This window comes from Hipposideros armiger, unplaced genomic scaffold, assembly GCF_001890085.2.
Source record: "Hipposideros armiger isolate ML-2016 unplaced genomic scaffold, ASM189008v1 scaffold_169, whole genome shotgun sequence".
NCBI lineage: Eukaryota > Metazoa > Chordata > Mammalia > Chiroptera > Hipposideridae > Hipposideros > Hipposideros armiger.
In genome coordinates, this window is record NW_017731519.1 from 1,156,461 (window position 1) to 1,176,506 (window position 20,046).

Sequence of the window (20,046 nt, forward strand, 5' to 3'; positions counted from 1 at the left end):
TATCTACTGACTCATTTGCACTGTAAAAATCAGAGTGCTTACAATGCCCTACAAGGCCCTGTCTGATCTGTGTCACCTTCCCAGGCCATCCTCTTAACTCTTCAACTTCATCTCCTGCCTCTATTTCTCTAACTTCAGACCAGATACTCTGGACTTTTTGCCTTTCCTTTGATGTGCTAAACATGCTCATACCCCAGAAACTTTGCACTAGTTGATCCCTCTGCCTGGGATGTATATTCCTTTGGATATATGCGTGGTAGGTACACTGCCTCATTTCCTTCAACTCTTTTTTTTTTTCTTTCTTTTTTTATTTTTAACAGTGCAAAGGTCTTTTCTTTCTTTACATCTAGCATGCCCTGAATTCCTAGGGAATGGGCTCTAGTGGCTTAGGCTCCTTTTCCTTGATTCGCAAAGTGTGCTTCTCTGGGTGGGACAGGCTGGCGCTTCAGTTGAACCCAAGTACCTTTCTCTTTGGCTTCCTTCTTTTCCTGATTATCTTCTTTCAACCACTTTAGGAAGCTGTCTCGGCTCTTAGAGTGCATAATATGCTCAATACGAACATTAATTTTCTTGGTAAAAATCTTGCCTTTAACTTGTTTGTCTACAACAGTGCCAGCTGCATGCTGGGTAACACTGTAGACCCTTCCGGTTTTGCCATGGGAACATTTGGGGCATTCCTTTTTGAACAGGGCCCATTCCCTTGATGTCTACAATGTCACCTTTCTTGTAGATTCTCGTGTATGTGGCCAAAGGAACTACTCCATGTTTTCTAAAAGGCCTAGAGATCATATAGCAGGGGCCTCTCTTCTTTCCCTTTGTGTTGGTCATTTTGGTAAATTACTGGAAGATGGTGGTCCTGGCCAAAAAGGAGCCCTTCAACTCTTCTTTCAAATGTCTCCTCTCAGTGGGGCTTTCCCCATCTTCCTATTTAAAATCCCCCTAATAACCTACTTCCTGCTTTACTATTCTTGATAGCATTCATCACAATTTAATACATTATATATTTTACTCATTTATTTTGTTTTTATTGTCCGTTTGCCCCGACCACAATGTAAGTTCCATGAGGATGGCAATTTGTTTTGTTTTGTTTTGTTTGCTGCTCTATCCTCTGCATCTAGAATAATATCTATATAATATTAGGTACTTTATAAATGTTTGAATAAGTGTATGGGTTTTTAGCCTGTCCAGTATCATGATTCTTCTGTTAGAGATAGAAATTGAGCCTTGGGAATTTAGTAATTTGTGGAGATGTGCTTAAACCCTCATCTGTCTTGGCGAATAGTGCAATCACTGTATGTGTTATTAATTTACCCATTGGGATACTGTGTGTATGAACTTTATGTCAGGTTAATTGCATTATAACAGAGGAAGTTATCAGTATTGTACATTTTTTACATGTGGTCTTACCCTCAATCATTACCTGTTTGGGAGAAAATAGAAATAAATTTCCAATATTTAGTTCATGTTGAAGCAGTTTTTTGCTAGATCATTGAAACTTGGAGAGAGTTGTTAAGCTATTTCCTCAAACTAAGCATATTTTGGAGTAAGAATTCTGAGAAACTCATCTTTTCTGCCTTCTAGAAGCAAAAAAGAGCTATATTTACTGAGATGAAAAATATCTGAATCCAGGGAACTTGAAGCAGCAAGGAATAAGTAAGAACACTGCTTCTCTGGTTTAGGTGGTTCACGTATTCCACGGATGTGGATTCCACAGGTGGAGATGGAATAGGTGTTCATTTTCTACCAGTGAATTGTTCTTAATTCAATGGAATCATAGATTTTCAGAAATTATCAAGCTACTTGCAGTCAAATAGGGAACTGATGAGGGATAGAGGTCACAATCAGAAGATAGTCATGGATCGTGATGAGTATGAATCATGCTTTAAGTTTTTGCAGCTGCTTTTAAAGTGCAAACTACAGGATGTGTCTAGTTGGCATTTCCTAGCACCTGCCTTGTTTGTGGTTCATATTTAAAAGGACTGATTGAGCTGAGAGTGAATTCTTTGCACCAAGAACTGGTATCCTTGGATTATGGAACTGAAATGTGAATCCCAGATTTGTCCTCAAACTCTTGGTCACCTGGACAGACTGTGGCCATTACCTGTGTCCACCCAGGTTCCTGAAATTAGAATTTTTCATGAAATGCTGGTACTGGCTGAGAGGTGGTAAAATTTCAGAGGAGAATTTAGTTGCACACTAATATTATTGTAATTTGTGGTTTGAATGGAAAGCCTAAGTTTATCAAGCTCTTTTAATTTGAAGAGTTTCAAACTCCAAATTCTATCTCCTCTTTAGTGGGTGGAGCTGAAATCTCTGCTCAGTGCTTTGAGCTTCCAGCTTTTACCTGCTGGCCTCTTGGAGTGACTTGCAGGCACAGGGTCAACTGAAGATCTGAGCATAATTTATGTACAGATTTTGGGGTAACCCCATATAGTGCTCTTCTTTTAGGGACTTAGTCATTCAATTTCTAGCCCTCGGCAGCCCCAGACTCCATTCTCTGACACCTCAAGGCAGTAAGACTGAGTCCGTCTGAATTTGAGCTGTCCCATGTCACAGACTGGGGAGTCCCCTTGTGGGACAAGCCTTATAAATGTCATTCTCGTCCACAGCACTTCATTTCTTCCAAGGGTCAAATCTCTCAGTGTAGGCCTACTTTTTGCCTCACCAATGCTTTTAAGTATTGTTTGTTATATCTTGTTTAGAGGGTTTGTCTGAAAAAAGCTACTGTGCCATCACTGAAATTGGAAGAACTCAATAAGTTGTGATACAAAAGGTTTCTAATTTCCATTATGATTTCTTCTTTGAATCATGGGTTACTTAGACATATATTTAAATTGTTTTTTCTAACATAAGGACTTTCTAATTATCTTTTTGTTATTGACTTCTAGCTTAATTCCACCATGGTCAGAGAATATACTCTGTATGACTTTAATTCTTTGAAATCTGTTGAGATTGGATTTATGGTCAATTAATATGTATGTTCTCTGTTTACTTGAAAAGTATTTGTATTCTTAGCTGTTGGGTGCAGTGTATGTCAGTTAATATGTATGTTTGTTAATAATGTTCAAATCTATATAGTTTTTACTTTTTTATTTTGATATGCTTTATGTGTCAGCTACTGAGATATATTAAAATCTCCCACTGTGTTTGGAATTGATCCATCTTTCCTTTTAATTCTGTTAATTTTTTCTATTTATTTGGAGCCTGTGTTGTTACATGAATATAAATTTATAACTATGTCTTCCTCGTGAATTGAAGTCTTTGAAAGTACATATTTTTCTTCTTTCTCTCTGGTATTGCCTTTTCCCATAAAGTCTACTTTGTCTGCTTATTAAAGTAGCAATATCAACTTTATTTGGATTGGTTTTATCATTGTATATATTTTTCCTTCATTTGACTTACAATTTTTCTGTTATCTTTATTGTTTATTTTCTTTTAAGTAGTTGAATTTTGCTTTCTTTTATCCCAGAGTGACAATCTTTCTGTTAATTGGAACATTTAGATTACTTACAGTTAATATAATAACTGTTTGCATTTAAACCAGCCAACATTCTATTTTTTATTTCTATCACCTGTTCTATGCTTCTTTTTTCTCCATCTCATCATTATTAGTTCATTGAATTTTCAGTTGTATTGTGCATTATGTTACTCTCGTTTGTCATATTAAGATGAATTTATTTTCCTTTTTAGGAAAAGATAGAGTTTTTAATACCCCATTGTGTGAACAAGGAATTGTTGGATTTGGGATTGGAATTGCCGTCACTGGTGCTACTGCCATTGCAGAAATTCAGTTTGCAGATTATATTTATCCTGCTTTTGATCAGGTAGGAGGATTGCACTTTACTATAATTGAACATTTCTAAGGTTAAATCCATGAAGTATTGAAGTTTTGCCCCCACTCTCCCACCCCCCTATCTTTTGGTTACCTTTTGAACTAGTCTAGTGCATTACAAGTTCTTTAAAGATCTAATAAAATGGTTCCAGAAAATGGATGGGTATAAAGGACTCATTGTGACATGTCCCTTGTCTCCCCTCTCCCCCAGATTGTTAATGAAGCCGCCAAGTATCGCTATCGCTCTGGGGATCTTTTTAACTGTGGAAGCCTCACCATCCGGTCCCCTTGGGGCTGTGTCGGCCATGGGGCTCTCTATCATTCTCAGAGTCCTGAAGCATTTTTTGCCCACTGCCCAGGAATCAAGGTATCCTCATTTATGTACTTTATTTGATCAGCATTTGATGTTTCCTTTTCGGTTCATTTTATTAACTAGTGCTTATCTAGAGGAAAGCAAGCAGGATTTTTGGAATTGATGTAAGCTTAATTTTTTTAAAAGAGATCTTAGTGGGGTTTTGTTTTTTGTTTGTTTGTTTGTTTTTTAGATCCACTAGTCCATCGCTCAGGTTTATAGACTATTTTTTTTTGAAGTATCACCTGGATTGACCCTGATATTAATTTTATAGACTTCAAAGAATAAGACCGAGAACGTAGTTAGTTTATCTTTCCCCTCTTTCAAAGCTCTGTGTTTTTTTCTAGTGAGTCTTTCTAACTTAACTGATTCTGGGGTAAATTAATCAATCTACTGTTTAATTCCTATTTACCTCATAGTTTGAAGGATAAGACATTTGCTTTTAGTCTGTTTCTTATTTTTTAAATAGACTAAGAGAGGCCTTCATGACCTAGGTGTGCTTTTCAGTGCAGGTAAGGTAATATTTGTTCAACCAATTAATTCTGAAGCATCTTTCTCTTATAGCTTTCCACAATACTCTTAGGTTTCCACAGTAGGTTAGGCCTTTTAATAAAAACATTGCATAGTTTAAGTCTAAATTTTTTACACTATCATTTTTTCTAGTTGTATTTACTGAAGAGCTTTCTAGGGAATCATTTTAGAAACTCATAGATATGTCTACCCAGGGCTCTGTGTCTGTTTTTGTGACAGCATGAACTGGTTGTGAACATGTGTTTATGTTTTATTTGTTTTTTCTACCAGAGCAAAGTCATACAGTTTTTCTTAGGGAAGTAGAGGTTGCATCATTCTTCAATATAAGAGGGAAGTGGTAGGTTGGAACAGAAGCCACATTTGAGGCAGCAGGTTTTTTGTGTGTGCTTGAGCTGAACATTGATTCACATTTAATGTTTATGATGTTACCCAGTATTTTTAAGAACAGGTCTTTTCTCTCAATCCCCTACTTTCTCTCCCCCAACTCCTTTCTTTTTTTAATCTCAAATTAAAGTATCCATATAGTATATATGCTAACAAGAAATACTAAATGCTAGAAATAAATACATGAAGAAAGCAGATGAAGAGACACTAAAGTAGGAACGTAAGATGGACATTGTGTGTTGTAGTGGGCATTGTGTTTAGCTGCCTATTGACAGAAAATGAAATAGTGAGATTTGTGCTATTTTATTTTTTAAATAAAAACCCTTCAATACAAATGTTATAAAAATGATTTTGAAAGCCAAAAATAGCTTGCCTCAAGGAACCTTATTTGAGCCTTTGTGATAAATTCAGGTTTATTTTAATGGTAACTCTTTCTACGTAACCACTGTTTTTATGCAATAATTTAACAGTTATTAAAAATTAGACACAAGTTTGTAACTTGAGGCAGAATGGTGTAGCAAGTAAGAGCTTGAGCTGTGGTGTCAGTTAGAACTGGGTGTGAATCCCTGGTCCAGTGATGTAACCTTTCATCTCTCCTTAAGCCTCAGTCTGCATTTCTAAGTTGGGAAAAATAATAATAGCTACCTCGTGGGGTTGCTATGAACAGTGGATGAATTAATCCCCATAGAATTCTCGGCCCAGTTAACACATGTGCTATCTGCTGTCATTATCATCATCTTCCTCATTGTTAACCTCATTCTCGAGAAGGTCGTGGAACCCTTTCCTGTCAACTGGGAGTGTGCAATATCCCCATTTTTCTTTTAGCTTTGCAATTACTGGACATTATAGAGGCCGGATCGTGAAGCTTAGTGGGTTACTTTTCCATGTGGGAAATGAAGACCATGTTATTTATGGAAAAGGAGATTTTGATATGTTAAAATTAGAGAGGAGAGTTGCATACTCTTTGAAAGTAGCAGTAGAATATTAGTAGAAAAGATTATTTTATAGGTAAATATAAGAAGATATTGACATTTTTTTGGTTTTTTTTTTTAACTTTATTGGGGAACAGTGTGTTTTTCCCAGGATCCATCAGCTCCAAGTCAAGTTGTTATCCTTCAATCTTAGTTGTGGAGCGTGCAAGTCAGCTCTAAGTCCAGTCGCCTTTTTCAATCTAGTTACAGGGGGCGCAGCCCACCATCCCATGAGGGAGTCTAACTGGCAACCTTATTGTTAAGAGCATGTGCTCTAACCAACTGAGACATCCAGCCACCTACTGGCAGCTCAGCGGCAGCTCAGCTCAAGTCGTTGTCTTCAATCTAGTTGCAGAGGATGCAGCTCACTGGCCCATGTGGGAATTGAACCAGCAACCCTGTTGCTCAGAGCTCGCACTGTAACCAACTGAGCCACCCACCGCCCAATAACTTTTTTGTTTTGATGAATGTTCTTTGCGGATTCCTTTTATACACACACACACACACACACACACACACACACATACATTTAGGTACTTAAGAGAAGATCAGCCTTAGTCACCAGGATATTATAGGCATCTGATAAATGTTGAACAAATAGAAGTTTTTGGGACCATATGTAAATTTTTATAATAAATGGTAATTAGGCTAAAATGTCAGACTTCTATTTTTATTTAATAACAACAGATTATTTAAGTATCAACCCTTCTTGTAAGTGAGTTTACTGGGATACACTTTTACTAAAATTGTCTTTAAAAAAATCCGTTTTTGCAGGTGGTTGTACCCAGAAGCCCTTTCCAGGCCAAAGGACTACTTTTGTCATGCATAGAGGATAACAATCCTTGTATATTTTTTGAACCTAAAATACTTTACAGGGCAGCAGGTAAAAGGCTTTCTTTATTTTATATTTGTGAATATCTTTATGTTTTTGTTTTTCACAGGTCAAAAAATTAACTTTTTCCCCCATAAGTTTGATTTATATTTACCTTGTAGGAAAAGACATTCTGATTTGTTCTATATTTAGCTTGTCTCAGGTATATATTTCATGTTAAGTTTAGGGAAAATCCGTTTAGATTGTGAAAACCAAGAAGCAATGCAGAGACTATGTTCATCTATGTAGTAGAAGCTTAATGCATGTGGGTTGAATGAAAAAGTGATTGGGCTCATTGTACTAAGTAATAGCAAATGCCCTTTTAGCTAAAGTGTCTATGTAGGACTTAATCTAAATTAGAATACTTTTGATAGGGAAGAAGTCAATTGAGAAGCAATGACTGGAGTTGCTTATCTCCATTTATCTTACTGTTGGTTCAGGATGCTTTTAACCCATCGTTTTCTTAGACTTAGCCTCAGGTCTAAGTACCTTACAGCTAACCACATTCTGGTTTCTGCTTTTTATTGGGTGGGGTGGTGTTGGTGGGGAGCTCTGAATATTCTGACACTGATTCTTCAGTTGCTGCCTATATGCAGTCCACTCTTCTCAAGCTCTGTGTGTTAATCTCTCAGATGTACTTGACACTGGCAGAGTCAACTCCGAACTTCCAGTTGTTTGGAATGATGTAAGATGACCTGTGGAAGACATTTCTGTATTGACAGAATCAAACAATAAAAGAAGGTGCTTTAGATTAATTTAAAAAACCAGAGTAGCGTGGTAGTTTCTAAGTTGTGGCAATAGAAATAATTTTGGTATCCATAAATAATAATTTAATTGATCTTTTTTCCTACATCCTTTCTTCTTGAATTGCCAGCATACATTGGGAATAGTTAAAACAGTGGACTAAAGATATGGATTCTACATTTAGAGTTAAGAGTTCATATTGTGAAGGTTCATAGAGTAATAAATATAGGTGTGTATTATATTATAAACAGTAAGCTGATAATTCTTTGTAAAAATAATTGGGAGTTGTGTTCATTACATAATAGCCCATTTAGATGAATTATCCAGTAATCCTAACTAAATGAAACATCACAAAGATTTCAGCCAGCAGGAAGGGGGAAGGAGGAAAGGGGAAAGGAACTCTTGTTCTCTTTAAAGAATGACTTGGAAATTGCACATATTGAATCTACCCACATCCCATTGGTTAGAACTTAATCACAGGACCACACCTAGCTACAAGGGAGGCTGAAAAAAAATAGTCTTTAACTTAGGGCCCAACTGAAAATTTTATTATTACACAATGATGGGAGGTGGACATAAACAACTACCAATCTCTGACTGCCAAAGTTACTTTCATGTTCTCCAAAAGAAGTCATAAATTTTAAGGAGGGAATAGAACTGTTAGAAATAATGTGATTATTTACCCTTAGATCCATAGTCCACCTCTGAGAATCTATTTCAGAGATATACTGAAAGAAGCTTGAAAAAAATGTTACTGTTCATTGAAGTGCCACGTTGTTCATCAGTAGGGATTTGGGTTTTTTGAATAAACTAAGCTACATCCATCTGATGGATTGCACTGCAGCTCTTTAAAGGCGTGATCTCTAGATTCTGTTGTATCAGTCAGGGTTTGATCAGAGATGCAAACCACTTGAAAACACAATAAGGAATGTATTATGGGCATTATACCTATAATAAATGCAACTGTAGAAACTAAACAGTCTGTGAAAAGCTTTTGCATCTGTGTTTGGTGCTGTATCCTGAAGTCTATAGACCAATCACACTGTTAGGAAGGGAAGATGGACATGAAGCAGGGGAACAAAGATAAACTAGAACCTGTTAAAATGGATTGGAACCCAAAGGACAGTCTGGAGCTGGTGTCTTTTTCTCACTACTCCCAAACCTTAGTGTGAGGAAAAGATTGGTCCTTAGGAGACTGGCCTAGGGGGTTTTAACAGCCAGCCTAAGAAATGGTGAGTGCCTGAATTAGCAGAGGGGGATGGGTTAGAAATGTCTTAGATTATGTGAACTACTTGGTGTCTAAATGAATTTAAGTGGGGAAAAGAAGAGGGAGGTGTTAAGACTAAGTAGTATAGAATAAGATTTCCTTCTCTGGTGGTAATGGAAGAACGGTAGATTAGATACTCTGAAATAAATGGGATTTGGTGTTGGGGGCGGAGGGGGAGGGTGTTTATTTTATATACTGAGCTGGCATGCAAGTTAGGAGTCTGGAGTCCTGAAATGTGAGGCTCAGAATCCTGGGAGTTAAGTGAATGCCTCAGTGTCTCTAATGGTATTTGCCAGGTCCTGGAGACACTGAGCTTCTGCTTTGGTGACACTGGGGACAGGAGATAAAGTCCAGGGCCCACTTTAGGTAGAGAATCTACTAGGAGCCCTTTCTTAAAGCTGGGGCTCCACAGACTCTATCCACAGTGGAGATGCAGAGGTGACAGGAAGGAAAATTACCTGTCTTGACTCTAAAATGGTGCAGAGAAGAGAAAAGTCTCTGAGAATTTTTATCACAAGATGAATCTTACACAAAATTTTGATTCAAATATGTGCTAGGAGTGTGGTCTGAAAACCTTTAGGTAGATAATTTAAAGTGCTACCGGGATGGTGGCACCCCAAGAGAGCTGTCAGAAGGAAGAAAATCCTCTCTGGAGTCACCTTTATCCAAGCCTCAGAATAGTCCCACAGATAAAGTCCAAGGAAAAAATAGTCTTTCTGAGCAAGAACAAGAAAAGGCAGATGCAAACCCATTAGTACTTTAGATATTAGAACTATCATATAGAGAATACAAATAAAAGTAGGTTTCATATTAAAAAAAGAGACACTTGAGTCCAAGCAGGAGACGAGTAAATTTGAAGAACAGAATAGACTGTCTATAAAATAAAAACATAATAAGTGAAAGAAAAAAAAGATATCTGATCGTTTAACCAGAAATTATAAACAACAGATAAAAGGAGAATTAGTAAACTGGAAGGTAAAACCAAGGAAATTACCAAAATGTGGTCTAGAGAAATAAAGAGAAGAAGGAAAATAGGACAGACATGTGGAGTATGGAGGAAGAATGAGGTCTAAATACATATATTTAAACAACAGAGTGTGTTTTCTAATAATGTTCATTAAAAGAGTTTTGCTGACAGAAAAGTAATTCCCTGGCATATTTTTCCCCACTCTGCTACCATTGGAATTAGACTAATGCAGTAGGAAATGTTTTAGGAAAGTATCAACTACCACTCATCAACTATTCACATCAACTATTACCCTCTTTTCCCTCCTGCAGCATTAAGGTAAGATGTTATTTTCTCAAATTTAGAGTAGTGTTCTATAGGTAATTCCTGACGTAAAGTATTTGAAGGATACTAGGTAAAGAGTTCCTTAGGAAACTAAAGTATTAGGTATCTACAGAAGTTAACTTGCTAACTTAAAGAATTTTCCCTAATGTATAATTTTTATCTCTCTATATAATTTATATCACTGAATACTGTTTAAGATTGATTCTGTTAGAGCAGTAAATAGTTATTCAAGGCTTTAGCTTATAGTTGAAGTGCACAGCTTTCTCTCTCATCAGTTGATCTTTTAGCATCTATTGGTCCCTTATTTTCCTTGTAGGACATATTCTTCCCATGGCCAATGCTCTTAGCCCACTCCACGTGGTTCTGAGGGGGCTGCCAGTCATCATATCTGACTTCTCTGATCTCAGGTGATGGACATGTGGTTCGAGCCTAGCTATTTTGACTTCTTTTCAGGTATTTTATATGTGGAGACAGAGCTGCACTTGTTATGTGTGGTTTGCCTGGGATAACATGAGACTGGGGACAAGTCCCCTGTCACTTAGTGAGTGATAGTGTCTAGTCGAACACTGTGGGGCTAAGCAGATACGTTCATTGGAGATCAGAGGGAGGGAGAGAAATAGAAATCAAAAATGAAAATCCTCACCATTTTATTAGGTTAGTTCTTTTTTTTTTTTTTTTAAAGATTTTTATTGGGGAATTGGGGGGATGGGAACAGTGCTGGGGAATTGGGGGAAGGGGAACAGACAAGTTGCTGTTGTTTTGTTCTTCAGTCTAGTTGTGGAGGATGTTGCTTCACTGGCCCAAGTTGGCACCATCATTGCGCTCTTCCCGGGGGAGGCAGATCAGTCGCCGGCTTCTGGATGGCCGTTCACCGTGGCTGCTGGCTACATACGGTAGCCCATGGCAACCCACTGCCACAGGGGCTGCAGCCTACACCGTCGCCAGCAACTCACCGCAGCCCAGCTCCAGGTTGAGCTGTTGTTCAGCATCTTAGCTGTAGAGGGCAGTGTCACTGGCTCTCATATGTGGGATCCGAACCGGGGCCCTCTGGCGTCCCAAGCCAGTTCTTAACCATCGCGCCACTCGGCCAGCCCCTAGGTTAGTTCTTAACATTCCTTGATTACTCATTCCTTTATTCTTCCTTTGATTAAATGGAAGGACCTGGGGAAAACTCATTAATTACACTTTCGGTTTAACCTCCTTTGAGTTTCAGACCCCTACTGACTCTACTAATATAATAGATAATCTAGATATATATGATATAGAGAAGATGCTTCCCTTTTAAGATGAAATATCTCCAGTTTGATTAGCACAATAAACTTCAGCCTGTCATAACATTTAATAAATGCTATGTTTGTCCTAATGGCTTCAGTAGGAACCCCTTCCTCTTATATATAATAATACTTTAGAAGGTTGTTGAGAGGATTGAGATAGTCCATGCATGTATCTGCCTCGCCTTTAAGCACTTTTTGAACATTTCTGTGCTAGACACAGTGCTATGTTGCATAGACATATGGACTATTTCGTTTAATCCTCACAATACCCTTAGCAGAATAATTCTGTCATTATCACCATTTTACAGGAAACTGAGCATTAGGGAAGTTAAGCATCTTTCTCAAAGCCACACAGCCAGGATTCAAACCCAGTCAGCCTGTCTCTAGGCCAGAATTTGGGCATTTATTATGCAGCTGGTTCCATTTAATCTTTACAAAAGCTTTATAGGTGGTGTTAGCCTGAAACTGAAGTTTAGTGAGTTTAAGAAACTTGCTCATGGAGGAGTAAGTGATAAAGTTAGGTTTAAACGAAGATGTCCTGACCCCAGAGGCTGCTCTCTTCCTAACATCACCCTATTCGGTATTCCATTTAAACATTATTAAATGGAGAGCATAAATGAAATAATTTCCTCCAGTGTCCTAGTTTCATACCAAGAAATATGCTATTTTATTTTTCCACAATGAAAACGATCTTTTTAATTGAATGGAAATATCTACTATCAAGAGCCGTGCATTAAGGCAGTACTTCCCTTATCGGATAGTGTACAGTCCAGCCAGCATTTGAATATGTATTGCATTAACTTCTCCACTGGCATAGGATTGATTTGCTCCTTTGAAAGTCCTAAAAACTACACATGTCACAAGTGTGGTCACAGACGGGGTTTGAGAGCCTCTGCTCCATGCAGTCATTAAGGGACCTAGTCTCATGTCCCCAGTTAAAGGCAAGGACAGCTGAGAAATGTAATCTTCCTGCATTTTGGGGAGGGAGGATGAAGCTGTTTGGTGAATGCACACTTTTGTCCCTTTCACAGCTCTTGACCTCTCTGACCCCCTAATTTTTGGACCTGGTCCCCGTATACTGTTCTGTGTTCAAATATCTGTACTGTGGAGACTCTCCACATGCCTGGTCTACAACATGTATAAACAACTTCTTCAGCTCAGCCATCAGCTCTACAAACCATAAAGACGAAAATAAAAATAGGTAAAGTGTTCTTTATGCAGCAATTTTCTTGAATTTTGTTTCTACTTATTTTGAATATACAAATAGATACGAAATTTGTCTTCTAAATTTAGAAGGAATATAACTAATATTCCCGGCTTATTTGTTGTAATTGTGACATTTTAGTACAAATAGCTTTAAAAATAGCAGACGGACGTTTAGAAAAGGCAGATAAGGAAGAGCAATCCAGCCAGTGTCAGAAATATACCAAATAGCTGTGACTCAAAAAGAATGAGTCAGGGAGACATTATCAGATATAGGCATCTTGTGGAGAGGCTGTTCTTGTATGTCTGCTGAACTTTTTGGTTTTATTTAATTGAGTGATTGATGACATCAGTGATACTGAAATAAACATGGCTTTCATCTGTGGTTCTTCTAGTGAAAAAAAAGTCAGACTAAAAGCCTTGTACTGCTTTATTTCCAGGATTCAAATTATCCTTTCAGGCAAAAATAGGTCATAATGATACGGAGAATTTTTGTTTGTTTAACAAGTACACTAATTATTTATGAATTTATACATTATGAAGAGAAGAAAACTGTTTTAAGTAGCTTTTGAGTGGTAGAAGACTTTGAAGATATTTTTGCCTAATATCAGTGTACACAAAAGAGAGGAATTAATGTTTTGCATTTTAAATTTGTTTTGGTTGGCATCATTAAGCAGATTATTTTTATGCAGGCTAGTGCATTTAATACTGGGCACACTCCCTGACCAGAATTACATTGGATCCAGTAATGAGAGCGAATTTAATTCATTTGTTAGATTTTTAAATTAGTTTTTAATTTGAAATAACAATCATACAGAATTTAAAAAGCCAAATAATATATCTTGTAGCAAACAATAGCAGTTTCTTACCTCAGCCTTCACTAAGGCTGTGCTTCTCTCCCCATAGGTAATCCTCTTCAACTCTTTCAGTAGTTTCTTTGGTAATTTATCATATTTGTAAATACTATGCTTATACTATTTTTTTTTTTAAGATTTTTATTGGGGAATTGGGGGGATGGGAACAGTGCTGGGGAATTGGGGGAAGGGGAACAGACAAGTTGCTATCCTTTTGTTCTTCAGTCTAGTTGTGGAGGACATTGCTTCACTGGCCCAAGTTGGCACCATCATTGCGCTCTTCCCGGGCGAGGCACATCAGTCGCCGGCTTCTGGACGGCCGCTCACTGCGGCTGCTGGCCGCTCACGCTGGCTGCTGGCTACACACGGTAGCCCATGGCAACCCACTGCAGCAGGGGCTGCAGCCTAGCCCTTGCCAGCGACTCATGGCAGCCCAGCTCCAGGTTGAGCTGTTGTTTAGCATCTTAGCTATAGAGGGCAGTGTCACTGGCCCTCATATGTGGGATCCAAACCAGGGCCCTCTGGCGTCCCAAGCCAGTTCTTAACCATCGCGCCACTCGGCTGGCCCTGCTTATACTATTTTTAATAGTTTAGGTATTATCTTAACTTGCTACTAGAATTTAGTTATTTTGTGCCAACTTTTCCCCAGCGTGTGCCGTCCTTCCCCCTCAACACATAACACATTTTCTCTTACTATCTTCATAGAGCTGTAGTGTAATTTTTGGTCAGATCATTATTTAGTGGTTACCTTGCAATTACAATATCGGCATGATTCACAACTGAGCAAAAAAAGAAAAAAAGTGTTCTTTCACTTCCTCTGTGGCCTACAACTCTGTGTTCTCTGAACAGAATGCTGTGCCCCTTTTTTTATTTGCTTAATTTCTCATGTTCCTCTTACTAAGATAGTCCCAAGTCCCCATAATGTTTTCTATTTTGATCAAGTTTAGACCTATGAGGTGGCCAGTCAGGTTTCTCTTTTTTCCTGTAGGCATCCCTTCTACCCTGAGCCAATCTAATAAAGTGGTTGAGTGTGGATTCTGGAGCCAGAAGTATGGTTCCTACCACTGACTAGCTGGGGGACCTTTGGCAAGCTCCCTAGCTTTTCTTTGTTTCAGTTTTCTCACCTGCACAAGGAGGGCAGTGATGATACCTACCTCATCAAGCTGATTTAAAGATAAAATGAATGCATGACTAGAGGCACTGAGCATATAACCTGGCACACTGAAAGTTCTCAGTTCCTGTGATGGTTGATCGATTATGCTTTCCAGGGATAAGATAGCTCTATCATTAGTCTTTGCTATGTAATAATAATAATAAAAAAAAATCTAGCCACACATCAGTTATTTTATCCATATATGTGAGGGCAGTGATAAGGTTTGCTAAGTGTCAACTTGGATCTTTAACTATGAAGAAGTAGTTTCATTGCACTATTGTGTTAATTTAATTTTTTTTCAATTAGAAAGATATATACCTGAAAATAAGATTTTAATATTTTGGTGTAAATAATGTTGTAATTAGTGGTTTACAAAGGCTTATGTTGTTTTCTTAAAAAGACCTATTTTTCTTATTATAAAGGTAATCCATGTGTGCTCTATTAGCAAACTATTAATGCTTCACAAGGCACTCTTAAAATTTATTGGCTTAAGTCAACTTTTTTATATAGCTCCTATGCAGGTCAGAAATTTAGGCTGAGCTCAGCTGGGCAGTTCAGGTTTCATCTGGGCTCCCTCATAGATCTGTCAGTTGCAAGTCAGGTGGGGGTTGGATTTGCTGATCTTAGTTGAGCCATCTCACAAGTCTGTGGTCCGCTTGTCTCTAATTCTGCAGCAGACTAGCTCTGTCTTGTTCATATGGTGGAAGCAGAGTTTCAAGGGGGCAGGTAGAAGCATGGAAGCACACATTGAAGCCCCTGGCACACATCACTTCTGTTGTAGTATGTTGGCCAAAGCAAGTCCTATGAGGCCAGCATAAGTTCAAGAGGAGGGAAAAAGACTCCATTACATGGGAACAGCTACGTAGTCACATTGCAAAGAGTTTGAATATCCAGAGGGTTAAAAGACCGTGGCTGTTTTTTCACTCTTTCCTATATGCTTACTGAAACGCCTGAAAAGTACAAGAGAAGATAAAAGGAGCTCCTACATCTATCCTCTAACTACTGTTGACTTTTTGTTGTATATCTTGCCAGACTTTTATCTATACTTTTAAATATGTATTATTACTGTCAATTTAATTCAGTTTTCATTTAATTACAGATGATCTTTTACAGTGCATGTTTTTTATTTCATATTTGTTTTTCTTTTTAAATCGTTCGTGTAGACTCCTAAAACTTGTGAAGTTTCATTTATTGTAAACCTAAAACAAGCAAGGAATGCAGTTAATAGATTGGTATTTTATTTTGTGATGAGAAGGGCTGATCTAGTGTTGAGTAGCAAGAAGAATCAAAAAGTTTTCAGTAATCTTGAATGGCAAAATTACCTTTGAATTTGTTTATGTGTCTTCTGTGATTGATGTGATTAATTGAAATATTCATGTAATAGGACTCTGGAATTTTTCTTATGCTCTGGCATTTATTATCACATTCACTTTCAGACTGATTTTGGCCATTGGATGTCAACTTATGATTGTTGTCCTAATTTAACTGGATACATTCTCAATGACTAAGCTTACACTACATGATCAAGAGTGATTTATTTTTTGTTTTTAATAAAATTTAGTGTCATGAATCATATGCACTCTTTGTGAGATGTTCAAGCATCACTGAACTACAAAATGAAAAGTGAACGTTCCTTTTCTTCACTCGATTCCTTAGAGCCTTTTCTATGCATTTGCATTTATATCCATATATGAATGTGTGGAAAACATTTATATATAAACTGAGTTATATAAGATCATACTATAAACATTGTTTTGTAACTTACTTTGCAAATCTTTTTCCATGCATTCACATTTATGCAAATATGTGAATTTATAGAATATATGCATGTTATAACTATTCTGTAACTTGCTTTTCTTATCAATTGATTTTGGATATGTTTCAGTCAGTTTACAAAGATTTAGCTGATCATTAGCTCATAAAGTTTTTTTGGGTATACCATAATTTATCCTTTGCCCTATTACAGAACTTTGAGTTGTGCCTAAATTCTGCCTATTCCAAACAATGTTGAAGTAAACATCCCTGTTTAGATAGATATATTTGTGCATGTGGAAGGAAAAAATTATAAGCCTGTATTTCTTGTAGTGTCACGTATAAAGCCTATATTTCTTAATTCCATTCTTGTTTCCTATAAGTCTCATATATTCTTTTATTAAGCCCTGAGTAATAAATGATTGATGAAACCAGACACCTCAAGTTTCTAAATGGCATTTAGTGAAAAACTGGAAGGATACGTTATTATTGATGCGGGTACTATGGGGAGACAAGTCTCAATATATAACTATTTATAGCCTTAAAGCTAAAAATGAAAGCTGTAAATGCTTGTAAGACATTTTACCTTGCATTTTTATTCTTTTGTGTATCAGAATTTTGCCTGTTGTATTTTTTAAACATTATTTTGTATCCTCTCATAAAGTGTCTTTGCTAGTATGTTTATTAGAAGTCTACCTTGAAACAACTGAATCTCAAGAGTTTAATGTTACCTCTGGGACTGTCACCATTGTATCTATGCCCACGGACTGGTTGTCACTGAGAGCAGCATTTAACCTATTTGTTAAAAATGTGTGTGTGTGTGTGTGTGTGTGTGTGTGTGTGTGTGTGTGTACACGCATGTACGTGCACACACACACAAACACAATAGTTTTTAAAGGTTTTTTTTTCTGTTTTTGTGTCTTCACTGTAATGATTCTTTGTTTCCAAGAACTCCATTTATTCAGACTTTTATGTCCATAAATAAATTGTGTAGGTATTTCCATTAGGGTTGGCACATTTGTTGTTAAGGTTATTACTAGATGTTTCTTGGGATATTTTTGCCATTGTGGATAGGATATTTTTTTCCATTACATAGTTCTAATTGGTTATTACTGGTATACAGAAAAGCTTTTAATTTTGTTTGTTAATATTGTATTTGGAAACCTCATGCAATTCTCTAACATTTCAGTTAATTATCTTAGATGTTCTAGGTGGAAAATCTTACTCTCTATAGCTAATGATAGTTACAGCTCTCTTTTTCCAAGAATTGATGAGACATTTTAATCTTTTTTTTTTTATTATTAGAAATGTCTCATCTTTTCTTAATTTGGACCCTGATCAGTACTCTTTATCAGTTAAGGTAATTTTTCTTTATTTTTAACTTAATCAGAGGTCCCTTCCTCCCATTTCTCCCAAGGTGTTGAATTTTATCAAATTATTTTTAGGTATATGATGAGATGATTATATGGTTTTTCTTCTTTGACCTCTCGATGAGGTGAATTTTATTAACATATTTCCTAATGTTGAGTAATTTTGTTTCTGGGATAAATTCTACGTGACCATGATGCGTTATTCTTTCAGCATACTGCTGGATTCAATTAGAAGAATTTTAAAAAGAGTTTTAGAAAAGGCCTTTATGGTCATGAATAAAATTGTAAAGTTGTTTCTCCTTACATGTGTGAACATGAATATATGTTTATATGTAAAATTGGATTATACTTTGTCCTTCCTTTACCATCCTGGTCTAGTTTCAGAATCAGAGTTATGCTAGTCTTATAGAATGAACTGGGTTGCTTTCTTTTTCTGTGCTTTAGACTGGATTTAATAACTAGGAATTATCGGTTCTATAAGGTTTAATATAGTTTGCTTATAAAATTGTCTGATTCTGGTGCCTTTTGGGACAGATCTTTGACTTTCTTTTCAGTCTTTGATGGTTGTTGAATGTACGCATTCTTGAGTAAATGTTGATCACTTATATCTTTATATAATGTATTTTCTCTGGATTTCCAAATTTAGTAGTATAAAATCTTCTCCATGGTATCCTTTGATGAAATATCTTAATATATATTATATATATATATATATATATAATTAGATTTAGATAATGTTTGACACATAATAAATGCTTAATAAATGTTAGTCGTATGTTGAAAGATATTTATACTTAAAAATCTCCAGTGATTTGTTCTAATAATCACACCCTGCAGCGTGATGCTTCATTCAGAATGTTGGGCCATGTGCACAACTCAGAAGTGTTCTAATTTAGGAGAGAGAGATGGGGAAGGATTTTGTAAGAGAGGTCAGCCAACGTTCAGCCAGTTTTGGGAATAGTCAGTCAAAAATGGTTTTCGGAAGAGGGAGGAATTGTTCTTGCTATCTCGTATCTGTTGGTTGGGCAATTCAGATTTAGCAAGAAGGAGAGGAGGAAAAGTTGCTTGGTCTGTGGTAATATAAGGGCCACTGTGGGACATTTTTAGTCCATCAGGGACTCTTACAAAGATTATTCAGGATAAGCAACATATTCTAGCATATTTGGATGTACATTGTATCATGTGAAGTCAAGCCAGAGTCTTCCACTTTTTGATTACAGGCAGTTTCTAATGTTTTTCTCAAAATGTGTAAAAAGTCAGATGTCTGCAAAGATTGACTTATTTTTAGTAAGCAGTTCTATATCAAGACAGATAAAATATAAAATTTCCAATTAAACCTTACCTTTAGACATAGTTGTCAGAGATATAGTTAACAACATTTTGTATATATAGTAGTCCCCCCATTATCCAGTGGGGATACATTCCAAGACCACTAATGTCCTTTTTCTGAATGAGAATCCAGTCTAGAATCTCTAATTGTTTTATTTCCTTAGTCTTCTTTATGTTGGGTCAGAAAGTTCCTTTGTCTTTTTTGTCTGTCATTATCTCCACATTTGTTCCACTCTTTTGTTGAATGCCCCTCAATTAGTTTGTTTGATGTTTCTTTGCTATTAAATTCAGGTTTTGTGTATATTTTGGCAAGAGTACCATAGAAGAGAAGCTGTGCCCTTCTCCGTGCATATTGTAAGATGACACATGATGGTGGTCTCAGCTTAGTTGTTTCAACTTTTCCATTATTCATATATGGTGCCCCACTGGTTAGAATGCCAGTATTGTTTGCCTTTGTGCATCTAATTATATTCATTCTTCAGAATCTATTTTTGTGTGTGTGGTTTTCACTATTTGTTCCAGTTCATCTACTTTCTCACATGTCTGCAATCCTTTTGCCCTAATTCTCAGTAAAATCTTGACATGCTTATGACGAGAAGGCCTAAGTTATATTATATGGCTGTGCCCCTCAACCATTGTCAATCCCAGGAGACCTCTCTGGTTTATTCTCCATTGTGGTATTCACACTTAATATACCAGCTTATGCTGTCTACACATGCTTCCTGTAATCACCATGGGTTAAATAGTATCAAAATTTTAGCGCTTATTTATTGAAAGCTAATTTTGCCTTCTAATTAGACAGTAGTATTATAACAACTATTATAATGACAGATATTATAGACAAATATTATAGTATTGTTAACAGTAT

At 36.7% G+C, this 20,046-nt stretch overlaps 1 protein-coding gene and 1 pseudogene across 1 annotated transcript in view; one reads left to right on the forward strand and one right to left on the reverse strand.

The window, feature by feature from the left end:
- BCKDHB (branched chain keto acid dehydrogenase E1 subunit beta) overlaps positions 1–20,046 on the forward strand; it is a 183,712-nt gene that overhangs the window by 36,665 nt on the left and 127,001 nt on the right. Inside the window, exons 4-6 of the mRNA XM_019651917.1 lie at positions 3,691–3,824; positions 4,044–4,199; positions 6,845–6,953. Coding sequence (XP_019507462.1) covers positions 3,691–3,824; positions 4,044–4,199; positions 6,845–6,953 — 399 coding nt within the window. The remainder of the gene's footprint in view (positions 1–3,690; positions 3,825–4,043; positions 4,200–6,844; positions 6,954–20,046) is intronic.
- Positions 347–828, reverse strand: LOC109387791 (60S ribosomal protein L21 pseudogene; annotated as a pseudogene).